At 39.4% G+C, this 13,356-nt stretch overlaps 1 protein-coding gene across 1 annotated transcript in view; it reads right to left on the bottom strand.

Moving 5' to 3' along the window:
* Nucleotides 1-12,761, bottom strand: part of RUVBL1 (RuvB-like AAA ATPase 1) — a gene marked incomplete at its 5' end in the record, with an annotated part of 15,622 nt that extends 2,861 nt beyond the window's left edge. The window contains 8 exons of the mRNA XM_010087293.1: nucleotides 1,254-1,356; nucleotides 3,357-3,555; nucleotides 4,746-4,809; nucleotides 5,414-5,563; nucleotides 6,399-6,488; nucleotides 7,785-7,936; nucleotides 11,927-12,059; nucleotides 12,675-12,761. Of these exons, the coding sequence (XP_010085595.1) occupies nucleotides 1,254-1,356; nucleotides 3,357-3,555; nucleotides 4,746-4,809; nucleotides 5,414-5,563; nucleotides 6,399-6,488; nucleotides 7,785-7,936; nucleotides 11,927-12,059; nucleotides 12,675-12,761 (978 nt within the window). The remainder of the gene's footprint in view (nucleotides 1-1,253; nucleotides 1,357-3,356; nucleotides 3,556-4,745; nucleotides 4,810-5,413; nucleotides 5,564-6,398; nucleotides 6,489-7,784; nucleotides 7,937-11,926; nucleotides 12,060-12,674) is intronic.
* Between the last annotated feature and the right edge of the window lie 595 nt (nucleotides 12,762-13,356).

The raw sequence follows: 13,356 nt of genomic DNA, 5'->3' as shown, positions 1-13,356 counted from the left end.
CTCACCCCTGGGGAGGGTGGAAATCGCAGCACTTACCCTGCTCTTCTGAAAATCAATGCTTCAGAAATGAGCTCTGTCAGGTGTATTGTCTGCATGACAATACAGCACAGAGATCTTAGCAAAAGGGAATGGGGAGTACAGACTCCTATTACCCTAACTACACAAAATTCACATTCAGTACAGGGAGGTCCAGACAACAGTCTTTAACATCTCCAGACTGAGCAAAAGTCACACTTTAAAATTTGCTTTGCCTACAGACAAAACATAATAATATCACTAAATCACCAGGCTGCTTCTACTGTAATCCATACCATAATGCTTTAAAGTGTCCTTTTAGGTACAAAAAATCATCCCAAGAATGGCTCGCAGCAGCGGTATGTGAACAGCTCCTCAAACCAAGTGAAATGAGAAGCTTTGCCTCTACGGTTATATTCGATAAATGCCTCGGCTTCACCTTGGCACTTATCCAGCAGCAGGAGACTATTATCTGGTGACAACCCTCTCCTCCATTGACACTATCTCTTAAATAATACAAAGAATTGACACGATAAACCCTAATGTCTTCTGCATTGTGTCACTTCCCAGCATTGAGACGCTAATGAGGGGGATCTTTGACACGGCGCATCATAATGGCACCCAAGCCTTATAATCGATACACGAGAGGTTGTGATGGCCCCACAGGAAAAGTTTCAGGCATTCAGAAGCATATCTCTGCAACACTTACTGTGCTTACATTTCCAAACTTGACTAGGAGCCTGAAAATCCTCCCAGTTTCAGGAGACAAGCAGGTTAAAGCTCTAGTACAGGGCACGCAGGCAAAAATGCCGTGCATGAAGTTCATTCCTCAGTCCCTCTCTTACGTGGAGGAACAGCCTGAGGTCTGGGACCAAAGGTACCGAGATGTGACGCTTCATCTGATGCCAACTGAAGAAGCACTCCCTGCTAGAACCTGCAAACTCTATGGAAAGCGTGTCTATGCAAGAGGTAAGGTCAGGTAACCATTAGTACAAATGTAATTTTCAGCTCTAGATATGCTTACCAATCCAACTCATCAGTGGGTGGAAATCAGACAAAGAAATTGCCTGTGCGATTTTACCCAGCTTATTGTAAATTGTTACTAAAGCAGCACGCATTTAGGAAGTGGTAAGCTTTCTGGCACAAACCCTGGTGACCACAAAGCAACAAGCAGCTCTGTAGTAACAGAATACACAGAAACACAGCAGTCATCCCAAGAGACTAGAACCTGGGCATACCTGCTTCATTTCTTGGGGTGTATACAGCATGGTTCGGATAATCATTACTCTATCCAGCAGGTCCAGTGGTATTCCATGAGGAGACACGACATCCTCTGTGCCTCTAAAGGAGAAACCAAACAGAAAGGTCAGATACTACTCTGAGTTCAGTACACTGATTTGACTAAAATCAGTAGTAAGTGGCTATGTATCTAATTTAGAATTTGTGTGTCTTCCCACAGAGACACACTCCCTAGATATAGACAGGAAACGTTCTAGTTTGAAGTTCACACTGGACAGCCTGAGGGAAACAAATACTATTTCTGGAGCTCTTAAACATGCCACTCAAATAGTTAGAGGTGGTGCTTTCCTTCGTGCTTTCTTGCACTGTATCTTAAAATACAGTCTTAACTAATGTGCCAAGGTATCTTCCAGCAAGGAACAAATCATTCTTACTATGTTGTTTAGCAGTGTAAATAGAAATTATCTACGCTATCATCCATTTAGAGAACATCCTCTCTTGCTGAGCAAGCCATTATGCTGTTCAATCCTTGCCCCAGTCCCTCCAGTGGTTTACATTCCATGCTTGCAATCCAGCAAATTGAGAAGTGGAGGTCTGTGCATGAAGGATAGAGTGGGATCTAGACCCCCCAACCATTTCATTGGTTTGATGTACAACACCCAACAGCAAAGGCTGCAGAAGCATCTACGCTTGGTGTTTCAAGACAACTTGCTGTGAAGTAAAGAGTGAAAGATACCCAGATTTCATGAGATCTATAGAGATTGCAGGTAAAAACAGTAAAGTGCTGGTAGAGAACTACATTTCCAAGCTCGGTGCTAGTATTTAGGTACTGCAGATTTGGCCATGGTCCTTTGTGGGAAATGAATTAAAATGCCCTGCAAATGTCTGCTCTACTCTTGAGTAGATGGTGTTCTCTCTTCTGAAGCGATTGCTTCTCTTATAAGGTCACAGAATCAACTATGCTGTACAATTAATCTTCCCCTGATCCTTTTAAGAGCCATCAGCAGACAAGTCAGAGCATGGCTCACTACTTGAGACAGTAGTATACACTTAAGACCTTGCTTTTAAGGACTTAATCTACCAACTTTAGATATAAGTATTACATGGAAGTCTTCCTTTCTCAGAGTTTTTTCATAACAAGCTCTGCAGTGAATCCATGCTGACAGATCTCTATTTGCTCTCCTTTTACAAGACAGCCGTTTTATGCCTTCGCAAAGAGAGCACTGCAATGTCCACCTGAAACATTTTTGAAGGGCTTATCACCTTCACTTCTAAGCCACGCAAACAGGGAAATATTAATACCAGATGAGCTGCTAGGAGGGAATGGAATAGCTGGTCACACAGCTGAATTAAATCAATTTAAAGAGTAGCAATCTTTGCTAATGACAGCTTGTTTAGACATAATTAGACCTAGACCACAAATTAGCAGGAGAACTTAGGGAAGAATCTGAAAGAGGAGAGCGCTTTTACTGAACATGCAAAGAACGCATTGCGTGGGTGCAAAATATTGAAGTGGAGGCACGTACTGGAGTGGAGATGAAAAACAAGTCAGCTGGCAAGACTAAAGAATCACAAAAAGCCAAACCACCATAGTAGGAAATAATGAAGGGTTGTGAGAGGCTGAACTGTGAGAGTTTAACAGTAAGAACTGGAAGCTAAGTCTGATGCAATGAGGACAGCAAACAGCAAAATGATCCAGAAGAAGCAGGAAACTATGATATCAAAGGTTTGTAGCCCCCGTGCTTTTGATGTCCCTAATGTGCAAGCAAGAGATGTGTTGAGGTATCGAATGAGAAAGGTAATTGTTACAGATCACCCAGGAAACAAGACAATTCAGAAGCTGTTAGAGAAAGAGAAATGTGTCAGTGGAAATAAAAGGAGGAATTCCATTCTGCTTCAACTCAGTCGGCCTGGCATTAAATGCTTGTCCCATCATGAAGCTCACAAGCAGTTCTTGAGCCCCGATGGAGCTTGTAACCCAGGGAACATCACAGATATCAGTATTGGAGACAAAGGCTTTAAAAGATTATAACTGCTGATACAGCTTATTCCCAGGTTTATGGACCAATGCAAACTGGAAAATTCAAGTTCAGACATCATACCTGATAACGCAGTTTCCTCGGTTGGAAGCAAAGATAACAATGGGGGAAATAGAAGATTCCAGTGCTCGGTGCAGGTATGTGAAACATTCAATATCCAGCATGTGAACCTCATCTACAAAGAGTACCCCTGGGACCAGCTCTGCGATGCCTTGATCGATGTATTTATTTACCACCTTATTTATCTCTCCTCGAAGTTTGTCTGAGAACAAAAAGAAACTGTTAGTTGTTCTGCTAGTGAACTATAGGTCTGTATGAAAGGCTTAAAGCAAGTGAAAGTCTCCTTGAATTTCTTCATGGTTTGGTATCTTGCTGCCACAGGGAAAATCTCTGAGACATTAAAAATCTGTGGCATTCAGTCCTGTATTGGGGAGACAAAAATTTTGTGCAACAAAATATTTCTAAACTGAACTTCTCACACTTAAATGGGGTAGTTTGTCCCCTCACATGGCCTGGGAAAACTATGATTTTTTGGAAGAGTTTGGCAGGGGGGAAGTCAGTCAGAACTCAGTTTAAAATATGAAACTTAAAGTTTCCAAGTATGGCTGAAAAGAACATCACTGAAAGAATAAAATATTGCTATTGTATTTCAGTAAAGAAGTAGTGTTAAACAAACAAAAAAAATAGGGCTATATAAATTTCTGTGAACATATGGATCTCAAAGCCACGCAAGATGTTACGTTGATAAATCCGACATCAGAACAAGCAAAGTGACCTCTGGAACAGACTAAATACTTCAAAAGACCTCCATTCAAGTTGGGTATTGAAACAGACTTTGATCTAAATTTAGATAGTCACTTACTGAAACATCATTTCTTTCAAAGCAAAAAGGAAAATAGATCTTTCTGCAGATCTTTTTTTTCTCCCGTGTTCTGTAAGTAGGAAGAGCAGCAGTGCATTTAAAGTATCAAGTCAACAGACAGCTGCTGTAGGGGTGTCTAGACCAGACCAAGGTTAGAGTTTTTAAAGCCATTTTTCTGCTCCACAGAAATTCAGTATGGTTGCTTCACATAAGCATGCAACTTAACAATGTTCTTCAGATTTTGTTGTTGTTGTTCATTTTGGCTCTTTGTCAAATTGTGAACCTCGCACTCTCTGGCAGGAGCGTTTTGAGAAAGGGGGATGGCACTAGCATTAGAACCTCTTTCTCAGGAAGATATGTACAGTATATATTTTATCACTATATGTGTGAACCAACAACATATTGTACTGTTTCCAGCCACTGCAATTCTAGCAGCTGTATCGCTGCTTTTTGAAATCTAAATATTTCTGAATAAATATTATATAGGCATTCATTTAGAGGTGCTGCATGAATAAGCCTATTTTTAATCTTTTTCTAACTGGAAAACATATAGGTTATGTTGGTCTAAAAATACCATACAGGATTCATACCAGTAATTTCAGTTTTCTTAGGCTTCATCAATTGTCCCATCATAGAAAGGATGTCTTGCCCACCCTAGGAAAACAAAATTACAGATCAGCTATGAGGTCTCATAGTGAACGTATACCATGAGAATTTTAGAAATCACAAATTTGTTAAAGAAGTTGTTTCCTGCAGTTAACTTTCCTTCTGGAAAGAAAGTTATCATCTCTTTTCCTGGTCAAGAGGAGCAGCCCACACTGCTCTTTTTCTGCAGGTGATTGGGCACAGTGGTGGTGGGAAGGAGAGAGCTGGGTCTAGATTATGCATTAACTGTGAAGCAGTGGATCCCAAATACCCATGTGGAAGCTCTGCTATGGCTGTAAGGCTCTTCTCCATAGCGTCAGGAAGTGTAATCGGGCAAATATGCCATGACTAGGCGCATGAATCCTAACCTAGTGACTGCCTCTTTAACCTGTATGGCGGGGCTGCTGAGGCAGCCCACTGCAGCATGAGCTCCCTGAAGAGAGGAGAGGCAGGCTGGCCTTCAAGGTGTAACACCCACTGCTTCTCCTATAGTGGCATCTTTGAGGGTGATTCAGGTCAGCTCAACTTTCCACATCTCCTTGATTATTCCAGTAACTATCACATCTATGTCAAATAATTTTTCTGTAAAGACTTCATCTGTGGAGTCAGGTACCTGAGGTCGAGCATTGGCCACATCCAAGTCGTGCAGGGTGACATCCTGAATAATTTCCTTTTTCTTGTGCACATCACCCTTTGGCAAGGGAACATACTCCTCAGCTTCAAGGTCAAATTCCGTAGCATAGATATCACACCTGCCTTGCCTCTGAGGAAAAGAAGAGAAACCCAGGTATAGAATTAGTTTCAGTGCCAAAACCTTGAGTGACATGAACTTGACAAAGATAAAGGGTTTAGTTCACAATTCCGGTCCCGACAAGCTTCAGCTGACAATTCAGACATCCCACTCCCTGCTTAGCAACAGGCATACCCTATCTATGGATCAAAGCTCAAAAACTGTTGAAAAACACCTGATATTTTCAGTAGTAAGAATATTCCACTCCTCTCTCCCCTTCTTTTAACTGTATGAAATTCTTGCTAAAGGACAAATCCAGCAGATTAACTAGAGATTGGGAGAACTGTTCAAGACTCCTTTGTAGGTGGGTGATTTATTATATGATACAAAATATTATGCTCATCCATTAAACAGCAAGTATCGCTGTACACTACTTTCTACATCAGATATGAAAAGAATGCTAACTAATGCAGTATTCCCTTCTACATGTATATATCTTGTGGAGAAAATACCAGAGCGATAAAAGAAAGATTAAATACACTGCACATGTCAGCCTGAAAATGACTAAAGTTGCTTGGTTTCTTCCCTCTTCCTTTAAAGATGTCTCAGTTTATAGAAAAGAAAACTCACCCAGACAGCATCAGTGATAACTTCCTTGCCAGATGACCTTAATTGTGAACCAGATGACCATGTTCTTTCAGAGCCAGAGAGAATTTTCTCTCCAGATAAGGAAAACACTGGGCTCTCTTAAAAGTTTCATGTAACCATTTCACGTCAGTTAAGGTTAATAAATCAGAGAGCCTTCTGACAAAGGCAGAGAAAGGTCTGCAAGAATACATACACCTGCATAAAAGTGCAGAACTTTTACCTTGACGGCTCCACTGTTTGCTTCAATATAAATAACGTCACCAGTTTCCACTCGCTCCTTCTGCAAGCTTTCGAATATGCTTGGGTCCAGCTGGAGACAAGCAAACATCACACTTGGCCAAAACAGTTCCACATTGTTATGGTAATCAAGGAAAAGAAATTCAGTCTAAAGCTCGCTCCCACCAGACAAAATTAAACTGCAACTCCCCCCAACAATACCTCTACGATTTTATAAAGCTGTAACTCTTGGAGTAGTGATAGAGAATAAATCTGAGAGAAGATGCACAGAACTTACTTTCTTACCAAAAAAATCTGCTGCCTGAAGGAAGTGACAGTAAGTGCAAGAAACATAATGATACCGGTTACTATCACAAAATACGCCTTTATGTAATGTGACAATATATTTATACCTCGGAAGCAGCACTTCTCTTGCTTTCTAGCAAAACTTTTATAAAAAATCTGGCTATGGCATTTAATCATGCTACTTGATTTCTTGAGTCTTTATCCTCTGTGGAGCTGCGTGATGAGAGTGGATATGGAATATGTTAGATGCTTTTGTTTCTCTCAGTACATGTTTATTCACTTTTGCTCTGCATTTTCTTGTTTTCTGAGTGAACAAGTGCAAGATGATATTTAACAACAGAGACAGCTTTCAGTTCTCTGGTACTCTGACTGACAGGGAAATTGAACAACATGGACAGAGACTTGTACAAGAAAACAAAGGGAAAGTGGGTCTGAGCTGGCAACAAACCAGCTCAATTTCCAGTTCTCTATCAAATAGTCACTGGAGCATATCTCCTCATGTAGAAAGAAGGGATGTGACAGAAAGAACAATTTATACTGAAGCAGGCAAGATTTCCCACAACCATCCTCAAAAATTCATTTGAGAATCAGGAAAACAAAACCAAACAAGACCTTTCTTGTATGTTTGTTATCGTGAACATGAATTTATAGCCAGGGTCAGAGTGAGGGTATCACAGACTGAGACAGATCATAGTTCAGATTCCAAATTCAGCCCATTTTTCTGTGGTACTAGTAATGCTGCAAAACTGCATCAGGATCTCTTCCTGCTTAAACACATCTTTAACTTGTTGAAGACAAACAAGTGTGTGCTGACAACCAGAAAAATAACAGGGGCTGCTAACTGAGAGATGGGTTTATCCCCAATTTCAACTAGTAGGAGACAAGACTACCATCTAAATATTCTACATAACGCAGATTATCCTACTTCTGAGCATGTACGTTTAAATTGTCTAGCAAAAGAAAACAGCCTCCTCACATCCCCACTCTACAGAAGATGGGGATCAAGAGCTTGAAATGGAAATAAGTCCTAAAAATAGAAGATGCAGACCTAAAATTCTTAAGTTTGAGACTCTACCATACATACCTTCAACTGTTTGGTTCCCTTTGCAGTTTTGAGTCCTATAATTACGTGGCTGATGGTTTTGCCATACCCACCCATAGGATTTTCAGTCTCGCATGGAGTTAGTTCTGTGACTTCTCCTTCGTAAACCTCCTTGGTCTCTTTAATCCTCAGCCCTGCAAGAGATAGTTTAGCATAGTTTCAGTACACCAGCCAATGGCCTTATACACTCAGGAGTCTGCTGCACTACTGCAACAGAATGTAACATATTATCAGGTTATATTACATTTAATGGTAATTTTTTACTTATGAAAGTAGAAAGACTAATTATTGTTCTCTTCTTCAATATTACATGAGAATCTCCATCCTGAGTCATCAGAACAAAAGTTCAGCCCAAGTTCTAACCTGCAAAGCAGTTTATTAAACTCAAGAAATTATTTTCTTCTGTTCCTTATTATTAGTTCTTGAAGCAAATGTCAGTATCCTTTCTGTTTTCCCTCCTACAAAGAGGGGGTTTGCTTGATTTGTTAGCCTATGCTAAAGTCAGAGAAACAGATCATCTTCTGAAACTAGTGACACTAATGTAACTGCAAGTTTTATACCACTTTTGGACCATCAGAAAAGCCCTGCAAAGTAAAGAAAGAAAGGAGAAAAAAGCAACTTCATAAAAAAAGTTACATTCTAGCAACTGAGTTGAAATTAACATAAATTGATTAACAGGTATTGTGTTAGAACCTCACAAAATTAAGAAAAGGTTAATGTATAATCTAAAATATATTTCAGTTTAATAGCAAAAGGTGAGCTAGAGAAAATTTAGCAGGAAGTGCTATAATCCAAATTTAAAACTATTTCAAAATATCTAACAATGACATCCTTGCTTTGTTGTTTTTCAGACAGCCGAGCAATCATCATAGTATCTGGGCATTTTCTAGTCACAACTATTGTAATTAACGAAGTTATTTTAAATGGATGAATAATACAGAGCTGCCTGAAGAGTTTTATGGTTAGACTGTTCCAAAGAAAAAACCACTATCATCACCACCACCACTACAAATATGCAGGCGTCCTAAATACATAAAAGTTCAAAGAACCCACATCTGAAGAGACTCTGTAAAGTATTTTATGAGACACACATGCCATACCGAAAATAATGAATGGGCTGTAACAAGATATAAGGAAGTCATCCTGCCCAGTCTGAGGCTATTAGGACTTTATAAAACTTTCCTTGTTCCATAACTTTTCATTTTGCTTTCAAAGAGATCAGACGCTTCACCAGTAATCTCAAGCTGCTGATAGGGGACTACTGACAAATGTGAGTCTGTCTCCCTCTACTGGACCCAAATTAAGACTGGGATTTGAAATGTGAGAAACAGGTTAATTGTGGATAACACGATAATCTCCTGGTAAGAAATGTTTGCTTTCTCTTATTTATTACTACATAAAAAATTCTATATACATTTAATTTCAGTGATTTTAAAAAAATCTTTTTCAGGTATGTCAAAACATCAGACAAAAAAATTAATGAACCTTTGAGTTATAAAACTGACCTAGAAAAGTCTGCATCACATCAGCTACATGTGCAAGGGATGCGAAGCAACATGGGAATCTGTGCAGTAAAACTGCTGCTGTGGAGAACTGGACATTCACAGGTTTGTTTTTTCCTTTTTGTTTTGTTTTTAAACTGTCAGCACAAGCTCTATTCTTCTCTGAAAGACTGGAAACCCATTTGTGTTTGGGGTACGTTTGGTATGCTGCTAACGCGCATCTTCCAGTTTAATTTCATCTGAAAAGAATCCAACTCACACGCTCAAGAGTCTGTTCCACAACACAAACCAAAGCCAAGCCAGCAAGGACAACCTAGAGATTTGCTTCAAAAGCATGCCTCTAGTCTAATGTGCTCATATAGATGTGTCTATAGAAAATATTTACAGATTAACATGACTGGAACACAGGTAATTGATGCTTTGAACTTGCTGCTGATTATCCTTTGTTTTCAAATGAATGTGCTTCTATTGACTACAAACTTCATTCTCAAAAGAGTTCCTAAACTTAAGCAGAGACGAGACACCTCTTACTTTACAAATCAGAGATGAGCCTAAGAAGGCCATTGTGGGCTATTTCGCGTTTTGGTTCAATAGCCCTACACAGTTAAATGGTGCTTGTTTGATTTACTGGCAGTTAGGATTTGGAGACACAAGAACAGATATGCTATTTAAGTGGCTATTCCAGCAGTTATTTTTCACTGCAACTGAGCTCTAACATTAGCTACTGTCATCATCCTTGTAGCTGCTAATAAGCTTCATACAGGATTAATCTCTCTCAGCTAAAGCTTTTGTTAACCCATAACAACAATACCATCTTCTCATTTCCCACTCCGTTTTTTATATTTTTTACATATTGTAAATGCTCTCCTATGCCCCAAACAGTAGTTGGCCATGAGACTATGTCAAGTCTGTTATTAAAAGACTCTCAACAATAAAAAATTCTGTAAACTCAGTCACTCCTGTTTCCTCATACAGTGACGGGTCGAAACCAGTCAGACTTTGTTGTTTTCAAGAAAAAAATATTAAGTAAAAAATTTATGTTAACACCTCTGATCATTTTTATAAATGGAGGTAGCTAAATCCCCTGGAAGTAAAATACATAATATGAACAATAAATGATGTATACAGAACCTGCTAACAAGGAATCATACAAAAAAAATTTAAATGAATACTTTAGGTACTGATCAACATATGAGCTAAAGAATTTCTTGCACCCTGTCACAGTGACACTGCACTGTGCATACAAAATCATTTTTTAAAAAACGCGCCCTTGTAAATTATTTATTTACCAAGTAGGGAAGCTAAAACATTCCTGGAAATTGTTCTACTGCGAGAAATGGTGGTTACTAGTCCTTTAAAATATTTCAAAGGGGTTTTTTATACTGATAAAAATATTCAATAAAAGTTGTGCTATGAAAATGTGACATGGAATTCAACAGGAAGGAATAAAAGAAGTTCCATCTTTCATTAACACTAATATTTGTTTAGAAGTGTCTCTCTATTGACATTCAGGGAATGCAGGGAACTAACAATGTAGCTGGCTGTTAAACCCCCGAGAGTTAAAATACAGCTGTCTCTAGAAATGACAACACAGATGGCGTAAGTTTCATCTGCTGGTTCAGGTTTCCAAATCTCTGACAGGGAACTTCATCACATCAAGGAAATTTTGCAGACTGCCGAGTGCCTGGCTTCCCTCCCCCAGGCCCTGCCAGTTTCACGGTAACTAGAAGACCAGAGACTCCGAGGAGTTGCTCTCTTGTAAGAGTCAACGGAATACTTTTGTTTCATTGTAGAACCGAGAGACTCCTTCACCTTACCGCCACCAAATACTTAGCTGAAGTCCAAGGTGAAACATGGTACAGAAACCAGGAAAATGAACTGTTAATATGTTCAGTCCTAGAATCAGCGAGGCTGCCTTTAGCCAGTCCTCACACAGACAAGGGCCACTTCTAACTGCATTTAGCAGCTGTCAGCAGCGATCACAGAAGAGATGTTAGATACTCGTTGAGGTTGTGTTGCCAATTTAACTAATCTACATCAAGCTTGTAAAAGCACTCTAGAAGTGAGGAAGCCATTAAGTTAAAGTATTTATTTGGAATGTTCTCTGTGCTCACTGGAATACCAAGACTAATCTACATCAAGCTTGTAAAAGCACTCTAGAAGTGAGGAAGCCATTAAGTTAAAGTATTTATTTTATTGGCATGGAATGTTCTCTGTGCTCACTGCAATACCAAGTCAGGCTAACGCTGCCGTTTGGGAGTCCCCAATTAAGACTCTTTGCTTATTGGGGTGAAATCACTAAAACAGAAATAATTTTCCTTTCAGCTTTATTCAGAATCACAGGTAAAACCAGGAGATGAACCTGGAGGACGAGAAAAGACTCTGGGGAAGAATAAACCATAATAGAACAATTAAATTATGGTTTATAAACATGAAACCTTACTGACAGTGTCCACTAAGTGTGGAAGAGATTCACCACATTACGATCAGCACTGAAATAAGAACATACAATAATCTGAACGCTGCTGTGATCACTGAAAAGTTTTTCCTTTTTAGATGACTGGGAAAAAGCAAAGTAAGTATCATGCAAATACTTAATTCTCTTGTTCTTCTGAAACTTACCAATTGCACGTCGGAAGTTTTCCATCAGAACTTCTGTTTTCTTGATCTCAGTGGAATAGACCTCACTTCCAACCATAGGACAAAAAGGAACTTTACTTCCCAGTTCCTGAGCAATAGCTAAAGCCAAAGCAGTCTTAAAAAAATAAACAAAAACAAAACCTACACATCAGTTCCTGTGAACGAACAAAGGATTCTTTCTGCACAAAATTAACTTTCCTCAGCATATCACCTTCCAGAGATCAACTACCAATGTAACATTAAGACTATTCTGTCCGACTTATAACAACCCTCCTCCCCCCCAAAAAAAACTTAGACACATCTCAAGTGACTCTTATCAAAAACTTATAACACTTTAAAGAAACAATACTACGCATTTGAATCTTACATCTGATACAAATGCAAAAAAAGCCTTAAATAGCACAGAAAAAAAAAAAGCAAAAACTATTTAGGCTTTTAATATAAAATTAACTTCTCAGACTCTTCTTCAGAGACCATATTACCTGTGTGTTTGGTAACTTACAAGAGGCTGTTTCACACTAGTGATGCCTGAACACACCACTGGATACTGCCAATGTTGATGACATGGCAAAAATCAAAATATACAGGAGGAAACCATGTCAATACATTGATGAAAAAAAAAATTCTAGTAGATTAAAACATTACGTAACCACTACCTTAAAATGGTTTTGACAACAAATAAAATAGATTCGGGAATACTTTATTTCATATCAAAAAAGAAAAATAATACCTTGCCAGTTCCAGGAGGTCCTGCCAACAGCACAGCTCTGCCAGCCATTTTCTTGCTTTTGATTAGTTCCACTATAACCCCACAAGCCTACAAGTTCAATAAGTATTTACTCTGTTAACACAAGTATTGCTATAATATCTTTTGTTACAATATTAAAACCATTTAGAAATATGAGGTTTTGCGAGCCCACTGAAAATAAAGGGAATTGCAATTTCATGGCCATAAAAAGGGAGGGAAGATCAGAAAAACCTACATCCTACAATCGTTTGATCTGACAGACATTAGAAAAAAAAAATCACAGCCAACAAAACTAAACTTAAAGAGCACTGACTCCTTTCCCCCTCCTGGAGTTGCCTGCCTATATAAAGGTTTAAAAATAAAGCAGGAAACCAATCTCCGGCTTTCTGAACGACAGATTAACTAACGCACCCGCCCAGGGACAGATACCGGACTGAAATGGAAGCTCCAGTTCCCACTGGCACGAAATCGCTTGACTTTTGGTCGGTTTCACTGCCTTCCACACCCCAATTTCTGCGCCTAAAACCCGGGAGAGTCACCCGCCCTTGCTGCCAGCTAAGGCAAAAGCCCCGGCGCCAGGAGTAGCCTCACAGGACTCGTAAGAACACCCAGCACAGACCGGACCTGACCCCGGGACCCCTGAGGGGCCACTCCAGCCGGGGTG

Source organism: Pterocles gutturalis, unplaced genomic scaffold, assembly GCF_000699245.1.
Source record: "Pterocles gutturalis isolate BGI_N339 unplaced genomic scaffold, ASM69924v1 scaffold4846, whole genome shotgun sequence".
NCBI classification, from domain to species: Eukaryota; Metazoa; Chordata; class Aves; order Pterocliformes; family Pteroclidae; genus Pterocles; species Pterocles gutturalis.
This window is presented reverse-complemented; position numbering and strand designations above follow the sequence as displayed.